The following is a 24,138-nucleotide window of genomic DNA, read 5'->3' on the forward strand; positions in this document are numbered from 1 at the left end:
CAGGGGGCCCTGTTGATCAGATCTGACAGGCTCTAGGCCCCCTAGGCCCGTCTCCCCTCCACTATGATTGTCGTTCAGTCCCCCCTCTCCGATCGATCATCGCCCTCACCCGACACATTCAATTAAAACAATTACATCTTCATCATGGATCTTTCTTCCGTGAATGTCTCATGTCTCATGTCAAGAATGCTCCTTCAGCCTGTCCGACCTCGTCGCCTCATCAACGCCCCCGTCCTCATGACTCTCAATAGTAAACAAATGAATTTTCTGTTTCGTCTGAGGCCTCTTAAATTACAGAATCGCTGTACCTAGAATGGTTCTCTTCCCCGTTTACCCGCGTCATTGGTGAGCCCAGACCGATGAAACTCTTTCCGGAGGCTTGCGCTGATCTGGCGTGCGGCTGTCGACGGCACCGATGAATAAATTTATATGCGACAGTCGCTCATACGATGGGCAGAGATCACTCACTGTGTGTGATGCGTGGGAAAATGAAGACGCCTTTGCCGGCTTACACGCTAGACATTGCTTACGTATCCTGATGATTTGTCAGTGGACACTCACGGCCTTGCTGAGTGGGCGTCATAATTGCCCAGCCCGGTTGGTGATGGCTTCACCAGCCGTGCCCGATAAAGATTACAAGTCATCCGATTGAAGTCCGACACATAATTGACTTCTACTTCTTGTCATTCTTCCCCTCTTCAACGTGACACCCCTGGGTTCGGAACTTCACACAAAAGGAACACCCTGCCTAACACTATGTTTAGTGTGAGAATTATACACGATTTGTTTCATTTCTTTCGTTATATCATACGGGGGATACTTTCGTCTGCTCATGGAGACCAGACGCCATGTGATGCTCTACTAACGTACAATAATACTAATACCTATATCGATTTTGTCCGTCGTACAATACAATGCAACAGTCTCATCTTGCCTCCCCGGCCATAACCCTTGAACCTTGGCCATAAATTCCCCAGCTGATGATGATGCGCCCCATGCTGGTCCTGTCTTCCAAGCATATAAGTCCCAAACGCCTTTGACATTGCCCATAAAAGAACAGAAATATTCCTGGTCATGATACCAAAACTCCAGGCTGTGGTTTCCATAAAACAAAAAAACAAACCCGAACCGGTGTCTGACCTCAAAAATACTGCAGACGCCTTTGCCCAGTCATCCATGACTGTGTCTTGGAGGGCAGATGCTTCGCTCGTGTAAATGCTCCATCCGTGTAACTCCGTGATGCCGTGAATCAGGTCCTTGAAAGAACTACTCTGTACCATGTAGCTTGCGCCCACCGTGTACGCTGTTAAGATATGTTGAGAAAGCACCGCAGATATTTTGGGTGCTTCACTGTGTTGAATTAATCATCTGCGAGGTCTGTGAATCCGAGCGGCCTCTCACGGAGCTCGCCGTAGAGTGGGGTTGCGATTGCCTGCTTCTCTTCTTGTCACGCCGTCGCATTCGAGGTACACTATGAATTGTGTTGCGGCAACGACTTGCAGCATCAGCGGATCTTCGATACCCAAGCTCGTAACGCTTCTTAATTCCGTCAGGTGTGCCAGTCGTTCTTCGCGGTACAAGTGGTTGAAGCCAAGAGAAATCATCCTCGTCTTCACAGTATCCTTCATCCACTTCAAAGCCGCCATTTGCATTGCGTCTGTACATTGACCCTGAGGCATCCCCCGGACCTTCAGCAAGAGCGGTCAGATCAACAGCAATGGGCATAAATGGATTGAAAGGCACATCAAGAGCACAGACGAACTCCTCTTGGGCTTTTGTCGGAGGATGTTTACGAGATTCCGCAGCATTCACGTCCTTGTAGGGATCAAGCTCCATGGAGTCGGAACCATGATGGCAGAGCATCAACTGAACATTGACGCAGTCATCGTCGGGCAATGAAACAGGCGAGAGAGCGGTTTCCGGAAGCCGTGTAGCCGAGCGAGAAGAGTCGTAATGGAAATGTTCCAAAGAAGAGCTGCCAAGTTGTGAAGCAAGGACATCAATTGATTGGGGTTGAAGAGGCCGAGTAGACTGGAATCCAGAGGCTGATAATGATATCAATGACGAGACGGGCGGTGAACTTGGTGGTGATAATGGTTGTCGGGCTGTTTGCGCGTTTTCGGGGGACATAATCGTAGTCGAACCTGGGCATGAAGGAGTGATATTGATATCCTGCTGGTATTGGTATCGGGGTGCCTCTGAAGGCGAGTCTCTCCACTTGTTTCCTGTGTGAGGCTCGCACATCGCTAGAGGCAGCTGGGGATGATGACTTGCCCCATGGAGTTTAAGTAATAGGGAGGTATAGTGGTTAGAACTTGAGGTGAAAGATGAAATTTAAGACGGGAATAGATGAATGGAAGATGATCAGAGGGAACAGAGACGGAAAGGGAACTAGGGAAGAGCAGGGCAGGGCAGGGCAGGACAGGTAATATGAAGGCATCCTCGTTGCGCTAGAAGAGCAGGCGGCGTTGACGCCGCTTCATTGCTGGGGTGGACCGTGGAGCGGACTATCTTATGGTGGTGGTAGTAGACTAAGGTTAGCCTTGGTACTTGTTATAGTAGGTAGGCTATCTAAGCTGCTAACTCTGTGTAGGTTATGTTTTACTGGATTTAGCTTAATGGTCCGACAGGATGGTTGGGTTTTTTTTATTAGAGGACACAGCCCATTGGATATCACTGAACAGACTACTGCATGTATCTCTGTCAGCGTGTAGTGACGTACCTGTATTTCTTTGTTTCTGGCAGATTGTCTGCGTCCATGGATGTCTCTACCGAAGGCGTAGCTGTTACGCCCGTCCAGTGACCGTCCTGCTGGAGTAATCAAGCCTCCTCCACTGCTCTAGGTTGTACCGACAGCCGGGTCTCTAAACCCGACAGCGTGTCCTAGGGTGGTCCCAGTTGCGGTGTAAGTGGAGCTACGGTCTTTTGTACAAGTTCGATTGGTTCATCGTAGCCTTGGCGACTTCTTGGCGCTCCCTCTGTTGGCGCGAGTTGCATGGATGCAAATGCACATCAGCCCATGTTCATGTCCTTTTTGTTAAGGGTGAGCCTATCAGGAGTCTCTGCACGCCTCGATGCAGTTCAGGCTCAAGTCGAGACAAGTCAAATCAGCCCTCGCAGTCGAATATAAATCAGTCTGTCCGGTAATACCACTGTCCAGTCTGTCGGAAATAGTGGATATGATTCGTTCACACATGAATTTTACTGCAGATCTTGCTAGTCCAACTGTAACGGCACAGTTCGATCTCAATCTCACCCCTGAAATCATACATGAAAAAGGGCTGACCGTCTTGGAGGGTTGTCAGCTCGAGTCTTGACCGCCCACTGGCGTCAGCGTCTGCACCACGACGCGGGATTCGACCCAAGGAGAGCCCTAAATGCCGCCTTGTTTGTTACTGTCACTGTTTCCATACCACCCCGCGTCTCCCCCTTCGCCATCACTTCAGTGGGAAAAGGGTTAATTTCTCGGCGTTATCTAGCGATTCGACCATCCCAAAGCCTAGTGCCACCCACTTCCAAGGCTCAGGTTCCTTTGCTCTGGCTTGAGTTGGTGATTCTGACATTTCAATCGGGGAGGCTCAAATCATGTTTCAGCAGGACCATCTTAACCACATCCCCGTACGGTAAAGCTGGCAATTCAAGGTGCCGTTTCCATTGACAAGGTCTTGGAATGTTTGTGCCGTGAGCATTTATCGATTACGACACAGCAGGAACAGTACAGTATCTGACAGTAGTTACGTGATACATGATACGGCACTGAGATACACAGACATCCACGATCCCATGTGCTCAGACGTCTGATAAATATTGTTAGTTGCAATTGCCACAGCGCCTCATGCTCACGATCCAACATCGAACCAACAGATCCAAATCCACAGACACTAAATGTCCGATTTCACATCCAATCGCATCTTTCCATTTCCTTGGGTCTATCCCCGCCAAGATCTTCAGCTTTCCGTTTTTCCCTTGATAGATCACCCGCTTGTATCAAAGCCAAGATAGCTTCAAAAACCTTCAACAATACCCATCTTTCTGGGCAACTTCACTAATAAGTTACCTGAAACAGTACCGTGATGCGCTATCCAGTGTCTATCAGCCCAGGTTCTATCACGTCCCTGATCACGGAGAACCAGGGAATAGCCTGGCTCTTGGCTTTCTTTAGCACTGAGCGCTAAGCTCTTGTGAGCTGAACCTCCGAAGCCATAAGTCGTTTCGGTGCCGAGTGTTAATTAATGAGTCAGGAGATGAGCAGCGATCACACAGCAGCTATTCGTGAAGCCTCACAAGATTTCCAGGGTTTCAAACAAATTGGGGTCGTGGAAGCTTGGCTTCAAAGGCGTGGCTCTGCTTCGTAAATTTGCAAGTCGGAATTGGCTTGTTAATAATCAGACGTCTGATCGCGCCGACCCCGTCGACCCCGTCGCAACAAAGACGACAGCTCATGAAAGCCTGTGACGGACCAGGAACCATTTTCGATCGGGATCAAGCTTGGCAATCAGCTACTTTAGCAGAACCAAATCGTATGCTTAGCTTGCTGCAATCTGAAGGAGCTGATTCCCTGTTTGCATACACCGCGATGCCCAAGATACCGATGTCGATCGGCTATATGTGTGCTGATCAGTTTATATCTCTGGATGTGTTTTCCGGCCAAAGAATGGATACCTTTTCTGCAACACAACTCAAAACGACATACTCGAACACTTGCTAATTGGTTCAAACGGAGCTTCACGAGGTGAGGCCTTGTCAGTCTATGCAAGTCAGCATTTCGAAACCGACGATGCGGTCCTAGAGCGCTGGTCGGCACCAGAACGGCAGAACCTATTTTTGCCCTTTGTGAACCAGTACCAACGCCAGTTCAGCGTTCTAAGGCCAAATCCAAAGACATGGTCCTGGAGCCCTACTGCATCGTTGACCGACACACTCACAATAAGCCTCATCTCCGGACCACGGTGTTGGTAATGCTACCGTTATTACTAAGAACAGGAACAAACAGGCCCGACCCAAGGTGTTGGATTGTGGAGTGCCAATGATTCGACAGCTCCTATCTAGTAACAATCAAGAGCTTGGACAATGTTTAGAAGGAGCCCGCAAGGGGCTAGGCCATCCTCTTGCCCTTATTTTCTGAACGGGACTTAGGTCTGGGCCTCTCGCAAAACTCAAGGGATCAGAAGTGAGCGGCCGCCGTGACCTCTCTATCTCGCAATGCAATGTTCCCCATGTGTTGCTATCACCGCTACTGGTATATGGTTCCTCACACCAGGTGAACTAGCTTTTTTGGTATTGCTCAGACCCAAAAACTTAAACGCAACTTGCTTCTCATATCATCACAAGCCAACATTCATCTCGAAAAGGAAATCAGCTCGCTTCGGCTATTAACCCACGGACTCAAGATGCCAGATCATGTCTCACCCAGGATTGAACTTTCAGGCTCCCTGAAACTAGAGGGATTCGTCTGACAGGGGCGGGGGGGAATGCAAGACGAAAGCAAGGGGGGACATAAAACTTGAGACTCAAATTGGTGCTAGATCGCTGGATTTTAGTGAAGGCCAGTCTTGCGCTTTCTGTCCCGAATACTGGAAGTAAAGTTATCAACCACTTGAGCTAATCTGGAAGAAACTCATCTACGATCTGCTATCCACTTTAGCCCGCTGATCTCTCTCGGGAAGTTCTGGGCCACCGATGCTTATTAGCATGAATCTCGACGCTAGGCTGTTCTGCGAAGAGCAGTAGGCATAACAATGAATGTAACGCATGGGAAGACCTGGCTGAAGTACTGCGGACTCAGGAAGGCAAACCGCTTTATCAAGTTTAGTACAGGCCAGACTATCGACGGTTTTTTGTACGATTCTTATTAATCATGCCGGGGCCTCAGCTTAACATGGTAGTTATCCATGCCTTTGGGCCAGACGCACAAATTGAGATATGTCATACTGGATGTCTTGTTTTGGGAAATTTAGTCGCTGACCTGATGTAGATATGTCGGAGCTTGCGTTCCACCTTGACGTTGCAATGCCTGTGACGTTTTATTTACTCTAGGGATGCATACAGTATTTTACTCTTCGACGAAGTGTGAGATGGGCTCTCTGCCCAGAGACGCTATTGTTGTGCCTTGGAGATGACATGCTAAACTACTATGCGAGAACGCTACTGATCTTTCGACGTCCCGGGAAAGCATGCCTCTCGCCTCGACGGAGATTACATGGCTTTTACGCTTTGATGCTGGTTACTTGTTGATGTCCCTGCATGAGACTGAAAGCCGTTCATTTGACAGGTTGTAATACGATCTGATAATCGGTACACTGGTGTTCATTCTCTAGTTCAACCTTCGTCTAGTAGTCCTCACACCCTAACTTTGGTAAGCATTATCATCAACAGTAGGCGCAGCTTAACATCCACAGCGCCAGTAAGGCAGTTCGGCGAACTTCAAAGTCCAGGATGCTGTTGAACACCAGCAGCCATAAATACCATCCTTGCAAACAAGTGGCGTCTGGCCTTCGGTTATCAAACCTGCCAGTTAGGGACAAAGTCTCTTCGACATGCATCGGTTGCAACTGTGCTTTCAATAGTCAAACTTTAAAATCACATCTACAACGCCTTGGTTCCCGTTTGGGTATCTCGTAGGTTTACCAGCGGCCGTATTGGTCCAGCCTCGCCTTGCTATGTCGAAGCCAACGGCCACGAGGTTGAGCGGCGCAAGGAATCAACGGTGGAGTTGGTTTGTTTGACGCAAGGGCCATGTTGTTCAAACGTCTAGAGAATCCTTGTTGTGGCCCAGGACTAGGGAAACACATAGGCCATTTGAATCGTCCAAGGCTGTTGTGGCGACCAAAAAGGCTCATGTGCTTCTCCAGCCATCACAGAAGAACATATCCTGCAGGGCGGAGCGGAACGGAACGGAGCGTCCATCTAATTTTTAGTGATCACTGCCTTGTGGCGCCTGAAGTGCCATCATGGGACCCACGGATGTGGTTCGGCCATAGTAGAAGAGCAGAAGGACAAAGAGCCATCTTCACAAGAGGGTCTGTTATGGGTAAGCTGAAAGCTAACTGTTCACGATAAGCACAAGATGAATTCCATCTCAGATACAGATGCCACTACCGGGTCGTGGTATTCCCGGGCCATGGAGCCATCTCAGCGTCACAAGCATGCAGTATCTCAGTGTCATTGGGCGAGTCGACTTCTAGCGTGTTCCACAATGTCGATCTTAGATCGTGTCTCCAGCAATCCATGATACTCTGCCAGATCTGGTAGGCCCGGTCAATATCCTGCCTGTTAAATTTTAGGTTCAAGGATGATTTCATCAGTTCGCACCCTTAGCACGATCGCTAACCCAGCTGAAGCACTCCCATACGTGGCTTATCGTGCTGCATGCCTAAACTTGTGGAGTTTCATGGCTGATATCCCACTCTTTTGGAGATAAAACTCTCCAGAATTGGATCCTTGGCAGACTGCTTCTCGGGCCCAAGAACAAGATGAAGCATTCATCTTGTACTGGACCTGTGGTCATGCATGTTGGGTGAACTGAGGCTCTGAGGCAGACAGGTCTGGATGGGTGTGGACAAAGCGGGTTTGGCCTCTAGGGATTCCTGTTATTAAACTTTATGATGCATAGGAGCTGAAACCGCCATGTCCTTGGCAATGGGAATAAACACATACCCCAGAAGATACCAGGAAATGGCCATGTCGATGGAATGAGGGTACCATGGGTAACGAGCCATGGCTTGTTGTAAACAAACGAAATTCGGGGTGAGATACTCGCGCCCCGGTATGCAAAGAGACTTGATGCCTCTGATTAGGATAAAAAAAAAAAAAAAAAAAACAGTTAGAGTCTAGGATTTGCTCACGTCGAACTCATCTAAAGCTGGTCCAAGATTTCCATCATCTAAAACTGAGGTTCCACGTTTTCTTGCCTCAAAACAATACCCAAGTACATCACGTGTCAAACATCGCTACTGGGCAGACACCAAGAACGGGAGACGCATCATGGCTTACCACGTGACGATATAGAATAATGGCAAATCTTGAAGTCTGAGGTCAGGTTGGTTCTTCTTTCCGTCGATTCACGGCATTTGATCCAGAGCTTCCGAATGGAGGAGAAAGTTGTGGGCTAATTTGTCTCTCAAACCAATGGGCTCATGGAGATGCTAGCTAAGCGCTGACGATGTGCCCCGCGTAGGCGCTTACAGTCAAACTGGCCACAGAGCTCATTGAACAGGGGGTCAATGACTTGATGGCACTCAGTGATTGGGCATGGTGTTGAATAGCACTCGCAGCTTGCGTTGCATTTGTATGAAGGGCGGGAACTTGGTCGTTCGTGACGCGGCCGTTTCGTTTCGACGATGAGACAAGCAAATACCGAAACAATACTGGAAGGCGCATGGCAAGGAACTATGTAGATGATGAGACTTTCTCTGAAGTTCCGTAGCTCTTCTCATTCGGGGATCTCCAACATCAAACTCCAAAACTCAAGTATCGTGGTAGATGGAACCCAATATCGATGCGGGGCTACCCTAGCTTGGCACATGTTACGGGCGGCTAAAGGAAGCAGAGTCGAGCTGTCCTAAGAGGGCTTCCTCAGGGTCTGAACATTTTCCTCCTTTCTTCATTTTATCCTGCAATTCGGAAAGTCTTATATTCTGTATATCATTGTTTTGTTGTTCGTACAAGTTATGGCGAGCCAACAGCATTACTACCCTCGTAGGTCCACATCAATTTCCATATCATGACAACGAAGCTGATCATGACACCTCAATAGCTCCGCCCGGCGCGATACAGAGCTCAACAGGTTCGCAAAGCTCTCCACAAAGACCATCTGGTAAAGCTGACCATGCAATCTTTGAACAGCTCCTCAACCGCAGCAACAGCAACATCAATACGCGCTACCACCGACCTCTCCTCCGGCTAATCGCATACAATTCTATCCTCCTCCGCCTCAACCTCAGCCTCAGCCTGGACAAGCTGTGAACTACCCTCCTCCTCCTCAACATACACCATCTCCCCAAGTTCCCCACCAGCCGACGCCGATTCACTATCCGTCTCCTCCCCAGCCTGAGCAGCAGACTCCCTCTCCACAAGCCAAGCATCACTCCCATAGTTCCTCTCAGGGCTACTATCCTCCTCCTCCAACTTCGGCACCAGCGTACCAACAGCATTTCCAGCACAACCTGCCTCAGGCAACACCTCCACCTCCGCAAAATCAGTATCATGCGCCGGGCCAACAGAGCAACTTGGCCATGAGGCCTGGGCCAACTCCTCCAGCAGCGACTCCCCAGTCTACTCAACAGAACTTCGACCCGCCCCCGCCAGTATCTCCTCTAGATGAGAACCAATACCCCATTGAGAAGCCTAAGCAGGAACCGGAACAGCAGCAACAGCAGCAGCCTGGAACTGCAGTTGCAATGACTGTGTCTGGTGCGCCTGAAGCAGGTCAATTCGTTGGGGCAGCGGCCACATCTGATGACGTTGGAACATTCAATGGTGGTAGTTACCGTATTAGCCACCGCGATACTAACACAATTCTCACTATCCAGCTCGCAATGGGCTGTCCTATGTCGGGCAAGCCAGGTGCAATGATTGCCATGTCGCCCTCTGTTACTCTGAAAGGCCAAATCAAGTTCAGCATGAAGAAGATGATCACCGGAAGTGACATGTCAAGCTCGACATACATTGGTCCAGGAGAGGTTCTTCTTGCGCCCCACAGCCTTGGTGATATCACTACCCTTCGCCTCACAGGCAAAGAGGCCTGGTCTGTAGGTCACGATGCATTTTTGGCTTGTACTCAAGGTGTTATCAAGGACTTCAAGAGACAGGGATTGGGAAAGGCTATGTTCAGTGGCGAGGGTCTCTGGGTTTATAAGATCAGTGGCGTAGGACTGTTGTGGGTTTCGAGCTTCGGTGCTATCATTCATAAGACAGTAGGTTTCTTGAACATGTTTTTCTTTTCAGGGGCTAACATATGAACTAGCTTGTCGAGGGTGAGAAGTACATCGTGGATAATGGGCATCTAATTGCCTGGAACTGCAAGTACGTCATGGAGCGTGTTGCCTCTGGAGGTATCATCTCAGGTATTGCTTCAGCAGAGGGTTTGGTTTGCAAATTTACCGGTCCTGGAACGGTCTACATGCAGACTCGGAACTCGGTAAGTGATCCGTCTGTCAACAGTCATTTCAGTCACTAACGATGCTATAGAGGGCATTTGCTGCTTTCATGGGTGGGCAGCAGTATCAGGGATAGTTGTGCTGTGAAATCATGAAGAGCATGCGAGAGCGAGAGCCTAATATTTGTGTAGTGTTTATTCTTCTTGGGCTAATCTGGAGTTTTCTTTCACTGGGTTGCTGACAATCTCTGGCTACCTCTAATTACCTACCTTCCGTACTTTGCTTTGGTTCCGCTCACAAGCCCGTGTCTATCAGATTTCCCCATAAGGTATGTTGCGGATTTGTACTATGGCAAAAGCCTTTGTACCTCTCTGCCTGTGACCGGCGCTCGAGGTTTTCTCCTTCTTGAATCAGTTCTGTCACCCAGTTGGCTTTTGAGTGTGAAGGAAAGAGTCCTTCTGTGGTGGAAAGAACAGACCAATGCCTTGCACTTAAATTCTTTCTTCCGTTGTGTATGATTACTCCCATCGCGCCTTCCACATTCTCAGCATGACTGTCATCGTAGTCATTTCACAACCTCCCTCACGTATTTGCTGTTCTCCATCTTCACCATCATAGCTTGGCCTTCATTTGCAAGACAGCCAAACGCCCCTTTTTGGACAATCTATCCCGCTATACGCAGCATTAAGACAACTTGTCTATGGCAAAGACGCCTGAACAAAAGCGGATTCACTTGTCAGCGACCGCCCCCGAAGCTTATCAAGTCCTCCTTTTTGGCATCCCATCTCTGAGAGAAGCTTAGAACCTTTGCTGCGAAGAGCCTGGCCACGCAATTTCCTGTTTACGAGTTTCAATTGCATTGTCCGTATAGTCTTACCAGTATGTTGCCCTGAAAGTTACCGATCGGTTCGCTTTTATGACTTGGGATGCTGGTTCTCTTAAGCAAAAACCAAGACTGACACTCGATATAGGCACAGCTCAACGTTTCCATTACTAAGGCTACAACTTTGGGCTAGAGATCCCCTCCTATTTTTCAGGCGTATTGAAAGAAACACCTTACGACAAACAGAATCAACGGGCTTACAACTTTAAATCCGAGACGTATGCACCGCTGAGCACCAAGACGCGCAGAGGAATCACTAGCATACTACTCTAAGCACTTGTTCTGTGTTTGTATAGAAACATACGGCATCTCTCATACTGGCAACCTTTGGCAGACTATCTGCACCGTGGCCAATTTGAGTAGGGTTCTTGCTGCATCTGACAATCCCCAGTCAACACACTGAGGCACTCAAGATTCAAATTTCGGCATGTCTTTCGAAAAGAGCTCTCGAAGCCGAATGGCTCATTCCACCATTTCAACTGACACAACCACTGACGATTCTTTTGAGGAATTATGTTTAGCACCATCTCTCTCGCGGAGGGAATACTCAGAAGAAAGCTTTGCAGGTTCAAAGTTTGCTGAAGCAATGAACAACCCAGATTGGCGTCGTCGACGCGATGGATACAGCGTTTCTGAGGTTACTGACACAACCAACAGCACAAATCAAGCCAGCCCTCGCAGTCGTGAGGTTTCCCACAAAGATATAGAAGGAGGGTCTGTCTCCTATATGAGGAATGGAAACATATCTCCATGGACCTTCGTTGACAGTGCCAATCAATTCCAGCCTTGTCTTTGCAGTTCTGAGACTGATATCAAGGACACAACTGTGTCTTCTACCAACCAAGAACATAGAGGTTTGGACCATTTCAATGTGCAGCCAGCCGATGCCATTAGTGGATTTTGTACTGTACGACTCAACATCGACCTGGTCGGTGGCCGCTACAAGGACCGCCAGCTCCGCGTTTTTCAGGTCTCACCCCTTCCTACTTATGCTGCTAGCCCACAGGAGCATGGAACGGCAATCTCGAGTATTGACCGAGAGGCTCCTATTGCTTACGTACAACGTGTAGCCAGAAAACAGCGAAGAACTAAGCAAGGAACTGATAACCGACCAGTGGAAAGATGCCGAAGTCCTCACCATATTTTCCCCACAGAGCTCAGAAATGAGAGTAAGCTCGACAAAGAAAGAACCGACAGGGCCAGGCAAGCTGTGCTCAAGGACCCAGCCGTTGCCAACATCGGTAGCACACACGTAAAATCCCAACCTAAGATACTCAGTGGCCTGCCTTCGCCAGTTGAGCAAGCCAGAAAGAGCGGAGAACTCGAACGCAGAAAAGCAGCTTTCACGAAAATTCTGCAAAAGCTCCAGCAAGGGTCGAAACATGAGACTGAGAACACCAAGAGAGATAGAAACAGGCCTTTAATCGGCCATGGTTGTCCCTGGGGTCCAAAATCAAGCCAGCAGCCGAGCTCATTTACGCAACAAAGCTCTGATTCCGGCATTGGCTCTCTATATAGTGACCCCCTGAGGAATAAGGACACTTCTAATGACTCCGGAATTCGTATTGATTCTGATGTCCTCACACACGGGTTGAACCCGAGAGCAAGGGAATTCCTGTCATTCAAAAGAAGTTTCCCGGCAACACCGCCAAGTCAGGGAGTTATCAACTTTCCAGAAGACGGACTTTCTAATAGTATGGTACTAGGTCAGAGTGAGACTAGAAACGAAGACACTGTTGGAAACACCGTAAAGACCGCATCACGTAACATGGACGACGTTTCTATCCCCCCCCTACAGTCCGGCATTGGTGTCAACAGTACAAGGGGTACTTCGGTTCCAGAGGTAACTACAGCCGACACTATCGAAGACGATCCAGGAGAGTTTAACTACTCATCAAAGATATCGCCGCCTGCCAAGTTTAGATTCCCGGGCGGTGCTTGTGACCCTCCAGTGCGAGATATCCTCCCCCCTGGAGTGCTACCTGGTCTTGGGCTGGGCGGAATCCTGGCAACGCCTGCCACGTTCGGCAACACGCCTAGCCTAGCAATGTTCGGTCCTCTTCTACAACAGTATCCGGTTGCATCAGGCCCCTTTATGGGTACTTCTGCAGCGCCCCAGGTGCTCTTTAACTCAATGCTGGGAGGTGGTTGTTTTTCAGCTCGCCCGCACCCTGTTCCCAAACCAACGAATCCTGACCCAATTCAACAGCAGCAATATGAAGAATACATTGAATGGCGTAAAGCAAATGAGCCTGGATACGCACTTGCATGCAAAGGTCGGCAACAACGCCGTGCCCAACGTGGTTCAGCCACGCAACCTGTATCAATGCATCACGCTTCGTGCGATGGAGCTCAAATGGTGCAATGATTAGTTCGAGTGATGATTGTAGGGAGAACTTTTTGGAAAAGAATGCTCTGTGGCCTTCGACTCTACCTTTGTGCAAGACAAGCACGACCCGCCCGAAAGTCTTCCTGCCTCCATCACCGAAACTTACCGGCTGAGAGGCGAACAACTTGAGAACAGTACTTTTGTTGCTTACAAATTGAATACGCTTGAGTTCGAAGCTTATTGATCCAAGATTTTGAGTTGCGCCCCTTCAACAGTGGGCTTGCGTTGATCGGCCGAAGATTGACGATGAAATGGGTATGGTTTTCTAGGAATAAAGAGGCTGCTCTTGTTTATTATATGGCATACATAATGGCGGCTAGGGATAAATAGGCCGGGTTGCTTCTAAGCAGCCATTGATCAGTGATTGATCAGAATTATCGAAGTTTAAAGAAGCGGTGGTACATAGCAAGAACAGACAGTTAGATACCTGCGTGGTACGGTTATAGGACAGGGGAATAACGATCGAGCATTAGCTAGCCAAACCCATAAAGCATGCACTTTGAATTAGTCATGATAGCATCTGATTAACTTTGTGCTAAAATGAACTGCATATGCAACCATTTCATATCTGTCACCTCTGTCATACAAGCCGCGATCATTAACTCTCCGACGAAGGTTGAGGTTGAAGCAGTCACGAGACTTGCAAATACTGACCCAATGCCAAACGTTGGAGTCTATATGGATATTGCCTGCGATTGAAACGGGCTGTGGTGTTTGTATGACTGTGTTATAGTGAAAGACTAGAGGAAATTCAGCTTTGGGGAGAACAAGCCGCTTATTGATTCCTCTTAATGCCAAACACGTAATCCCGTCATATTGAGCTCAAGGCACAGTGGCAGTGGCATCCCAGTCTACTGAAGGTTTAGAGCTCCGACTCTTCAAGACACAATAGGGTATGGTGTAACGAGTCTACCAACAGAGAAGTGAGTACTCCCATGTTTACCAGTACAGGGGATACCCCTAAAAGCTGGGCCACGGTAAGTCGTAGGTTTGACAAAGTATGATGCTCTTTGTAATCGAGAAGTGAGATATACAGGCGGCGAGGCTTTGATTCACATCTGAAGAGGAAAATGTTACGGCAACGGGATAAGAAGCTCCTATTAATTCTTGCATTCGACCCCTCCTGGTATCCATTGCCTGTGTAACATAGAACTTGAATTCAGTCCAATATTAAAAACCATCATGGTTGGGAACCTGTATATATGATGGTGGTATCATAGTTGAAGAAACGCCAAAAGAGAAACACCTTAAATGCGCATACGTTTTTTGCAACTCGTCGCCATTGCGACCCCAATTTGCAGATATATAAGAACGCATTTGTGATACCAATTCGAGAAGTACAAAACGTATAAAGATTAAGAAATGATGCACTGGTTGTATGAAGCCAATCGCGTGACCTCTAGCATTCCTCACCTTCTGCGTCCTCATCCATGCCTCCATCATGAACGCTGGTTAGCCTTGATAGCTCGGTCTTAGCCGCCTTAAGCGGTTGACATGTCTCCCATCCTTCGCTAGTGGACACAATGACACGAACGTTGGGGTGGGAAGCCCATTCCGTGAGAGCCTCGTCGTTTGTACCCCCGAAAGCGACTTGTGGCTCCTCGTTTTTGGCAGCACACTCAAGGTGAACAGCGACATGCTCCATTCGGTCATCCCAAGTCTTATGGCCGTTATTGAAGACTGCTGTGCAGTCTTTAGCTGGGCAACGCATGTAGTCTGGCAATCTGCACCGCTGTCGGAACGCTTCCTCCTGTAACTTCTTCTCCTGGACTAACCAGTCAGGAGGAAAGGTCTTGTTTTTCTTGTCAGCCTTGACAACCTCTTCAGGTGCGTGCATCCGGCGTATGTGTTGTGTGTAGAGGTCTTTTCTTTTAAAGACTCTGCAATGTGTAGCGGTACCCAAAACACCTTTCAATGGGTTTGAAGAATATCCGCAGGCACCAGTTGTACAAAGCCAGTAGTGTAGGTTCACATGCTGCGCCGAAACATGCCTTTTCCATTCGTTTTTGTTTGCAAAGGCCTGGTTACAGCCCGCAAAATGGAAGACGCAGATGAAAGGACGAGTATGCATGGCATTGATATGCTTCTCTAATGATACGTCGTCGTTGAACATTTTCTGACAATGTATGCACAGCATGCTTCCACATGATGAGAGTAGTTTTCGCGCTGTAGTACCGTGGGTAACAGGCCGTGATTTGGTAACCTTTCCTCTGCTCGTGTTGGCACTAGAACTTAGTCGTCTGGCGCGGCCACCTCGGCTGCCACCTTTGGCATTTCGAGATGACTTGGCTCTGCAATTGGGTCTGTATTCGTCGTCGCCATCGTCGCCGCCGATAGTCTCAGCTTCATCTTCGAATTTTGCGTCCACATCCATGCTGTCAGGATCGGGGTAGGCCGCCTTCGCATCGGCTTGAGGATATAATTCTAAAGGTGAAGGGTCGAAAGTTGATGGAGGGCTCGAGCCGTCGCCTTGGTAGATGGAATTGGGAGTGGCACGGTCAAAATCAGCATTCATGTCGAGAGTGAAAGCATTAATCTCTTGGTCCCCTTTGATTCCAGAGAAAGTTTGACTAGGTTCAATGACAGCCGGGTCCACACATCCTTGTGGTGCACTTGATAATCCGTACAGGGAGACACTAGGTGACAGTGAGCCTGAACCAACAATGTTCGGGGACAAGACTGCAGCATCGGACGGCGTAGACGGGCCTCGAGTGCTGGCATGTGCATCATTATCTATCCAATGGGGACTTTGAGGTCCGCTGGCCGCTGATGATGGCTGATAGGACATTGGAGAACCCTGGCGGACCTGTGAACTGTGATGAAGAGGATAACTCATATCAGGGTAGATTCCAGTATAATGAGTGTTTGGGATAGCAATGTTTGACGATGCGGTAAAGTAGTTGCTCTGAGGCTCCTGTAAATATCTCTGCATGCTGTTGGTGCCATAGTAGGTATCTTCGTGGCTGAAATAGGGTGTTGTATGTTGAAGAAGGGGATCAATTCGACCGGCGAAGTCTTGGTGATTGATTGAGTCAGAGCTGGGACAGGAGAAATAACGTGTGTTGGATAAACATCCAACCCCGTCGGTCCTCTCATGGTGTGGTTGGAAAGTCATGGTGTTAGTAGCTCCCCTTCTTTAGAGAGGTACTGTCGGTAAGGCTCCTTGTGGGAAGAGGAAAAGAGAAAGGGCACGGTATGTCCCACTTTACAGAGCGAAGAAAGCCTGGAGGGGGTATTGGCCACTGAATTGTTCAAATTCTAGCGCCGAAGTTAAGCACTATCAGTTCTGAAATGGTGAATGACCATGTATATCATGGGTGCAAGATGTGTGAGCTGGTAACGCAAGACGTTGGACATGTAAGTCAGGTAGCGCAAGCTCGGGGAACTAAGCCGAATGGGAGACTTGGTGTAAATGGGAACGGGAAAAGGCAAATCCACAAAGTGTCGACCAGAAAAGGATTGCCTGGACTGTTGACCAGAACGGAGAGGAATCGCCATGGTGGAGGGCGAGGGCACGCATCTTAAAGAATTATAAATGGCCCCCAGACTTGTATGGCCAGAAGGTCTCGCCAGCCTATCTGGAGGGTTCCACCGACGCGGGCATTGGACACTCCCTGAGTTGGTCGAGCAGAGCCGCAAGTACGTACCCCGGCCTGAAGAGGCATCGATAGAAGTGGAGCGTTGCGCTGATCCCATCTATTACTCTTCAGGACGACCTGCAGCAGCATGGGACTCCAGACCTGACCCTGGCGGCCTGGCCCTGTCACCCTTGGGATAAGATGGTGTGTGAACCGGGATGGAGCCATGAAGCTGGGGAGTACTGTATGTAGTAACAATGCCAATTTCAGTCTCGTGGCCGAGATGGGAGATTGATGACTTGTGGGATGTAGCTGCTAAGTGAGGTGGAATTTATCTCATGGGCTCGGTCCCAGGTCGGTATGCACTCGAATTCGAATAACTGTTGGACATATTCGAACTGACGACGGGTACGCGCCGTCGAGAGAAGTCATATTGAGCTTGTCTTCAGTCATTGGCGGCCATGGACAAGGCCACTAACGTTAGTCCAAGGCACACGGGGTGAGTGAGTTGAACGCCACGCGACAGGACGGTAAGGCCCGCTCAGCCGCCATGTCAGTACCGTACCGATGCGGACACGCGCCAGTGTGAGTGAGTCCAAGCATTGCTTGCAGCCGCAATGGCGATGTCGATGGCGATGCGATGCTGGCGTTGAATGTTGATAGGCGGCAGTACACGTAGAGAGCAGGAACTGTGTCTGTGCCCGAGAATGCGTAGACCAGGGGTGAGTAAAGCAAAGCACAATCCCCCCACAAGCTGTTGGCTGGCCTAAGACAATTTGATGCAAGACGTCTCTTCTTGGTGACTGTTACCTCGAATTAGGGCCATCATTGCGCGAGCGTGGATAGACGCCAAGTCAGAGAGAGCCTGCAGCGTGTTAAATCCAGTAAAATCCGCGTTAGCGGGTTAGGATCGCGATTAGTGGCGGCTAATATCTTCCAAGAATGACCCTTGAAACGCATCATGACGATTACGTGTTGTATCATATAGTCTAGTCAGGGATGAAGATGAAGATGATAATGATTTGGAGAACTCGATGAGAAAGTGCAGTATCCCCGGAATGGTGATTTTGGCGAAGCTTTCCTTGGACCCAAAAAACGAGATCGCTTACGGTCCAGGCAAATAAGATGGTGGCGATGGACGGGCCAGCGGCTTGCCCATCCACCAGCGCGAGCTGGAGCTGGAGCTGGAGGATCGACGACAGGCGTTAATGAACGTTCGTTAATGAAGGCAAGGAAGCGTCGTTCCAGCACTTAGCCTCTGTGGGCTAGCTCAGTGTCTACACGGATGAGCACCTTAAAAAAAGAAAGAAAAAAGGCGGCCATCGCCTAGATCTTGACCAATAAACAAGTATTAGAGGAGAGACTAGTGCAATGCTAGAGCCAACAGACTTACAAGCATTACCTCGCCCGAGCTGGGCTGGGTCATCGCTGTCACTGTTTGTGAGATCCCGCCCCATGCCATCCCGTCTGACACTAACACCAACAGCCAGTACCTTAGTGTACACCGTACAGTACAACTGCTGGGGGCAGGGATAGGTAAATCGGTTATACCGCACGGGTTTGGCTTTCAGCTATTAATCCTATTGGCACAAAGACCCTTGCTAGTATTGATGTTCAATGACACCCAGTTCCTAGTCTGATAGCCAAGAGTCCAACAGCAGAGTCTCGAGAATGCCTGTCCATGTACTTGAATTCTTCAGCGCCTGCTAGTTAGGTACTCGTCTATGTCATAAGGGAACAAAGGAACTCGTTTGTACCTTAATCAAGACCAAATTCTCTGCGGTTGGTGCATCGCCAGAAATTGAAAGACCAGGGCAATATGAACGAACCATGGAACCCTCCCCTGTTCGACCTCACCTGGATCCACGCACTCGGTTCATCCAGTCAGATCAAGATGCGGAGATGGCAGATGTAAGTTTACGTATTCGTACATCCATGACTCAAAATAGATAAATTCAACATCCAGCTCGCTTCAGCTAAAGTGTGGTACTCGATATGCAGTTGCCATACAATATCACGGGACAGCCCCAAGATTCATATTGGGGGCTATTAATACTTCAGCCATGCACATAACCTCGCAGACATTAATCTTGGATCTATACAACCCCCATGGCGTATTTATGCGGATGGAGGTCTAGCTATGGACTCAGCCCTGCTGCCGTATTGCCATGATTCATAATTGATATCTGTCATGAAGAACAAGGCCCGTACCCTCGACCTGCTCCCCGAACCAATAGTGAATCATGGCGGTGACTTCCCCCCAGATCCAGCTCTTCAACCTCTTCACAACCTGGCTCGAGTCATGTTAGCCCTTCACCACTCTGGATTAGAAGATGCAGCCTGTCAAGGTTAGATGTCAAGCGGAACAGTTAGCTGTCGTTTTAGACGTGAACTCATTTTCCCCCAATAATATGGCAGCTTTTTGAAATCTACCTCAAGTGTAGGGGGAACCAAAACTCTCAGTCATCCGCGTTGTCCATTTTACAACTATGGAGACGGGTCTTTCTCATGGTGATCCTCCTCATGGGTGGTGCAAAATCTTTCGGCCCCTGTAAAACACTTGATAACAGTCTTTGAGGTGCATGTATTGGCTCACTCGACCCTCGGGAGAATCTGTCTCTTCCGCATACATGGTGCAGATCTTATCTTCCGCGGGTAACCCCTGCGAGATAGCCTGTTTACTGTATTTTCTTCAGCCCCAGGCCCCTGTTTGGGGTGCATGGACCATACTAGTGGTCTCTTGTGTAACATGACATATGATGTAGACTACCCAACGCAGCTCTTGATGAAATGAACAAAAACCAGAAACTCACAGTGGTGACTTGGCTGACCCCTACGTTTCGCAGGAAACCTACCGGTATGGTTTCTTTTGTCGTCACTGAACCAATGTCAGCCTGTGGCGCACGTAGAATAGATACCCGGCGAGGCAACTCGTACGTCAGGTTCAGCTCCGAAACATCCCATCCACATAGACCTCATGGCTGGTCTTGATCACGCCCCGGGAAGGTATCCGGGGTGCCTGTTGGAGTGGCTTGAAACTGAGACAATAGTCCACGCCATGCCAGTCAGTGGTCAACTAAAGTGGAAATACGTCGTATGCACTCAGGACACTATTCAAGTATATGGACGGCACTCGAAGTTAGCCGATGTCCCTCTCTTCTTCACTTTGTTGATTTACAGGGGCTGGTTGGTAATATCCTAAAGAAGACTTTTACTTGTAATTCGTGATATATCAGGAGCATAGTTTCCCAACAGCTTATGATTACCCTAGCTATGTCGTCAGCCTATAGCATTGTTGTGGCTGGGGGACGCGCATTGGAACGCTAACAAGCTCTTGATTCCCATCATTCTAGCCTTTTTGAAAGCTACAGAAGGCAACAATAAGGTCAAACTCATTCTACTATAAATACAACCGCTTCTCATGCAATAACGACCCTCTGACTTTTGTAAATTGTGAATATTCAAACATGCCATATGACGGGGGTATATCATTCAAATCATAAGAACACCCGAAAAAGAATATCCACCGATTATAATATAAGATTGACGGACTGAGCAGGATACGCTAACTGTCGCTGGTGGACGGAATCGCATGCCAAGTACAATTTTTGCACGAACGTCGGTTGCACTCACAACACAACGTGTTGTTGCTGAAACTGTTTTCAACAGCACAATTACACTATTTGAGTGTGTCAGCTTAGTTGCAATTGACATTTGGGCTTGAGCTCTACTCACACATGTCCACATATACATATCCTTCTTTCGGCCTCGGCGATCTTCACCACTGTTTTCAGTGGAAACAGTGCTCTGAGGAGATATCGGATCAGATGGGGATGATCCGGATGAGGATCCAGACTGATCTACCTGGGGGGGCGAGGTGACAATTCTGTGGTCCTTCTCATGTACCCACTCGCTGATGTCTTTCTTGGGTACACGACGACCAGAGAAATGGTCGTCAATATGATCGCAACGTTTCGCCCAGGTGTTGTCCGTTTCTTTAATCTCAACAGTTTCCTGACAGAAGCCGCACCAAAAGTGAGCATCGCAGTGACGACCCTTTCGACAACCATCAACTTTCTCTTCGAGCTTGCTAGTATCTGTGATCTCATGCTCCTTCGAAAGGTGGTTCCGGAAGCTCTCACGGCGATAGCAAACCTTGCCACAAGGTTCAGCAGAGTCAGACTTGGCACAGTCGCATATCCATGTCTCAAGCTGGTAATGCTGAATGCTTTCATGTCTTTTCCAATCGTTCTTGCTTCCAAATGTCTTTTTACAGTCGGCAAAAGTGCAGCCGTATGGCTTTGAATGCCTCTTCTGGTGCTTCCTATAGATTGTAAGCTGAGGTATTCGACGTGGAGGCCAACAAGACTTACTTCAGCTCGCACAGACGAGGAAACGCTTTATCACAATTCTGACATTTGTGAGGGTATGTTTGGCTCTTGTTGCTCACCGTATCCAGTTTTGAAGTCTCCTCCCCGAGGCCTCCGAACCGCTTCTTCAGATAGCTTGCAATTAGCTCTTTGGGTATTTTGTCGAGGAGGTAATCGTATGCTGATTCTGGGCTCACATCCGAGGGGCTTTCACTTTCTTTCTCGTGTGAAGGAATCGCTCTGGGAGTTCGTTGGGCTTCGTCAGCGTCAATCATTCTGACATCAGCCTGTTGGCTTCCTAAGTCTCCACTGTTGCGAGAGACGTCCGTATCTGATCTTTCACCTTCCTGCACGCCGTCCATGATTTCTGGTGTAACATCGTCTGGCTGTCCAGCTTCAGAGGCGGTGATATCGTCGCCGGGCGCATCCTCCTCAGAAGCGGATACCGGCCATTGATTCGGTGGCAGAGTACTGCGTCCGTGGATAATGTCAGGGTGAATGAAGTTCTCATCACCTTCTCGTACTGTTGCGAGGCTTGATGCATCTCGATCAAAAGGCAAAGAGGGTGAGCCTCGAGGAGGATTATTGACACCGGATTGAGATTGTGAAGCTCGTCGTTCACCATAGGGCCCACGGAAGGAGAGAATAGTTGAGGGATGGGCCAAGCCAGGCGAATGTTCCTGTGCCTGGAGATATGCCATAGCACTCCCTCCCACACCCTCGAGGTCTTGTGACGGAACTGGACTGTAGTTTGTTAGCTAGCTCCGGGTACTGAGGTAAAGTAGGAGGCTAAAAAAGAAAGGGGAGAAAAGGCATACCGATGCACATATTCGGACAGGTCGTCATTGGCTGAATATATCTTTGAGTGAATTCTCTGCAAATGTGACCGGAAGTTATCTGCCCTTGGCCAAACTTTACTCTTCTTCGCACAATTGCCAATATTACACACGAAGGTGCGACCAGAAACTGTGCGATCGCTATGTACAGTTCTCTTATGTCTGTCAAGATCATTCTTAGAAGTGAAGCCTTTCTCACGCGAGCAGCCTGTAACGTCGCAGTGCCAAGGAAGGGAATGTTTCAGTTCGTGTTTTCTAGACTTGATTAGCAAAGGGGTGTTTTATGGAAGTCAGTTACATATGCTCACCTTAGCTCGGAACGTGTACGGCATCGCTTCTGGCATTCACCACAAATCCAACGCCGTTCTCCACCAACCGGAGCCGTTGCAATACTTGCGGGAGGATGAGGTCGGACCCATTGGTCTTGATATAAGTGAGCATCGTTTGTGGCTGCTTGACATTGCAGTTGAAGGGTTTCTAAGTTTCTGTTGACAAGCTGCGCATCCGCACTTTGAGGTTCCAGAGTTTGGACATCGGGGTCCATATCTTCACCATAAGCAGAAGGGTTTCCAATGCTATGAGTCAAGCGGCTTCCGTAAGCCGAATCCTCCGGGTTGGTGTCACATTCCGACAAAATTGGTTTGCTCCGGTATTCTTGATATGACGTTTGAAAGTTGGCAGATCCAATAAGTTGTGAACGGGTCTGGCCATCATTAGGCGCACCGAAGGCAAGAGGATTCCATGGATCATCTCCAGCCCAGTTCTGCCAAAAGGGGTTCGTGGCCTGATGTCTCTGCTGACCCAGAGCAGCCAGGTTCGAGCTCTGCTGTTGAGCCGCCTGTGGGGATACATTGGCGCCGGCTCGCTGGTCCTGCGGAGAGCTAAAGGAGTCCATGGCGAGGGTGCAATGCCGATACTGGTATCAATGTGGGCGAATGCAATAAATATATACAATATCGAGCCGTACTGTGTGTCCGAGCAACGCCGATAGTGACGATAATGGGGAGCCCAGGGATGATCGAGTGAATGAACAAAAGACGTCACAGCGATTCAAGAGGGGCTAGGACCTCTAGTTAGCCTTTATATTGCAGCAGTGTATCATGTTCGGATCGGGTTGATGCACTGGAGGACTAAAAGGTCATCCAAATCTGGAGGGGACAACAAGGTTCTCGACCAAGCAACGGCGATCTACCTGGGTAGAACGCTGGGACGAAACATAGCAACCAGAAGAATCAAAGGAATAAAAAAGCATACATTGAGCTGGGGTCAATAGCTTGGTCCAGCAAACAAGCGTTGAGTCCAGAGTCCCAACAAGGGATCCAAGGCGGATGACTGATCGACAGATACTAGCGTGAGGTTTGTGTCAAGACAACACCGAGTCTGAAAAGGGAGACTGCTCAAGGCCAAAGAGGCCCCCAGGTGGTTGAGCGAGTTGGTAGCTGGGTACACTAATGATGGTCTATGTGGTGTTGCGAGTTGCCGTATTGTGCTTCGTGTCAAGATGTCACTACCAAAGTAGTATGAGCCATAGGTAGGTAGGCACCGAGAACTATGGGTTGGCTTAGAAGAAGGCAAGAGGCAAAGGAGGATGCAGAAGCGCAAACGAAGATGAAAGTGGCGGGGGGTGATGGGGAAATAGAGGAGGGAAGAGTCACCGTGATGAAACAAAGTAATAGACCGGAGGTATTGTATTTGGCAAAGTACAATTCCAGATGATGTATGAGCGACTCTGTCTTCCCTGAACCGCCTCACTTTGAGGCTTTGCGATGAATTTAAACCAATCAGCATTCTTCTTTCAACCCCCAAGATACTAGGCATCCAGCGAGGCAACCTTTGTTCGCCCGCTGAGGAGACTTAGCAAAAAAGGCGTATTTGCGAACCATCAATTAATGATGCGGCTCAATCTACAATGATTATCATCATATGTCTAGATACGTCACCAGTATATGACTAGAACATCTCCGTATGAGACCATTCGATGTTCT

The 24,138-nt window shown here is 48.8% G+C and overlaps 5 protein-coding genes across 5 annotated transcripts; 2 read left to right on the plus strand and 3 right to left on the minus strand.

Annotated features, from left to right (window-relative positions):
- Nucleotides 1-1,347: 1,347 nt before the first annotated feature.
- Nucleotides 1,348-2,244, minus strand: BKA55DRAFT_688631 (uncharacterized protein; the record flags this gene model as incomplete). The annotated part of the gene is made up of 1 exon (XM_046199243.1): nt 1,348-2,244. The coding sequence occupies one exon, from the start codon at nt 2,242-2,244 to the stop codon at nt 1,348-1,350; it is 897 nt and encodes a 298-aa protein (XP_046051190.1).
- Nucleotides 2,245-8,669: 6,425 nt separating this feature from the next.
- BKA55DRAFT_688632 (tryptophan RNA-binding attenuator protein-like domain-containing protein) lies at nt 8,670-10,233 on the plus strand (the record flags this gene model as incomplete). The annotated part of the gene is made up of 5 exons (XM_046199244.1): nt 8,670-8,697; nt 8,756-8,785; nt 8,845-9,914; nt 9,965-10,138; nt 10,189-10,233. 5 exons carry the CDS (start codon nt 8,670-8,672, stop codon nt 10,231-10,233), a joined length of 1,347 nt encoding a protein of 448 aa, XP_046051191.1.
- A 1,174-nt stretch (nt 10,234-11,407) lies between these two features.
- Nucleotides 11,408-13,348, plus strand: BKA55DRAFT_508816 (uncharacterized protein; the record flags this gene model as incomplete). Its single annotated transcript, XM_046187471.1, has 1 exon — nt 11,408-13,348. One exon carries the CDS (start codon nt 11,408-11,410, stop codon nt 13,346-13,348), a length of 1,941 nt encoding a protein of 646 aa, XP_046051192.1.
- A 1,420-nt stretch (nt 13,349-14,768) lies between these two features.
- Nucleotides 14,769-16,484, minus strand: BKA55DRAFT_508764 (uncharacterized protein; the record flags this gene model as incomplete). Its single annotated transcript, XM_046187464.1, has 1 exon — nt 14,769-16,484. One exon carries the CDS (start codon nt 16,482-16,484, stop codon nt 14,769-14,771), a length of 1,716 nt encoding a protein of 571 aa, XP_046051193.1.
- Nucleotides 16,485-20,576: 4,092 nt separating this feature from the next.
- Nucleotides 20,577-23,048, minus strand: BKA55DRAFT_592881 (uncharacterized protein; the record flags this gene model as incomplete). Its single annotated transcript, XM_046195459.1, has 5 exons — nt 20,577-20,603; nt 20,683-21,271; nt 21,321-22,061; nt 22,136-22,408; nt 22,462-23,048. The coding sequence occupies 5 exons, from the start codon at nt 23,046-23,048 to the stop codon at nt 20,577-20,579; spliced, it is 2,217 nt and encodes a 738-aa protein (XP_046051194.1).
- Between the last annotated feature and the right edge of the window lie 1,090 nt (nt 23,049-24,138).

This window comes from Fusarium redolens (genome assembly GCF_020744475.1).
Source record: "Fusarium redolens strain MPI-CAGE-AT-0023 chromosome Unknown BKA55scaffold_6, whole genome shotgun sequence".
In the NCBI taxonomy this organism is placed as follows: Eukaryota; Fungi; Ascomycota; class Sordariomycetes; order Hypocreales; family Nectriaceae; genus Fusarium; species Fusarium redolens.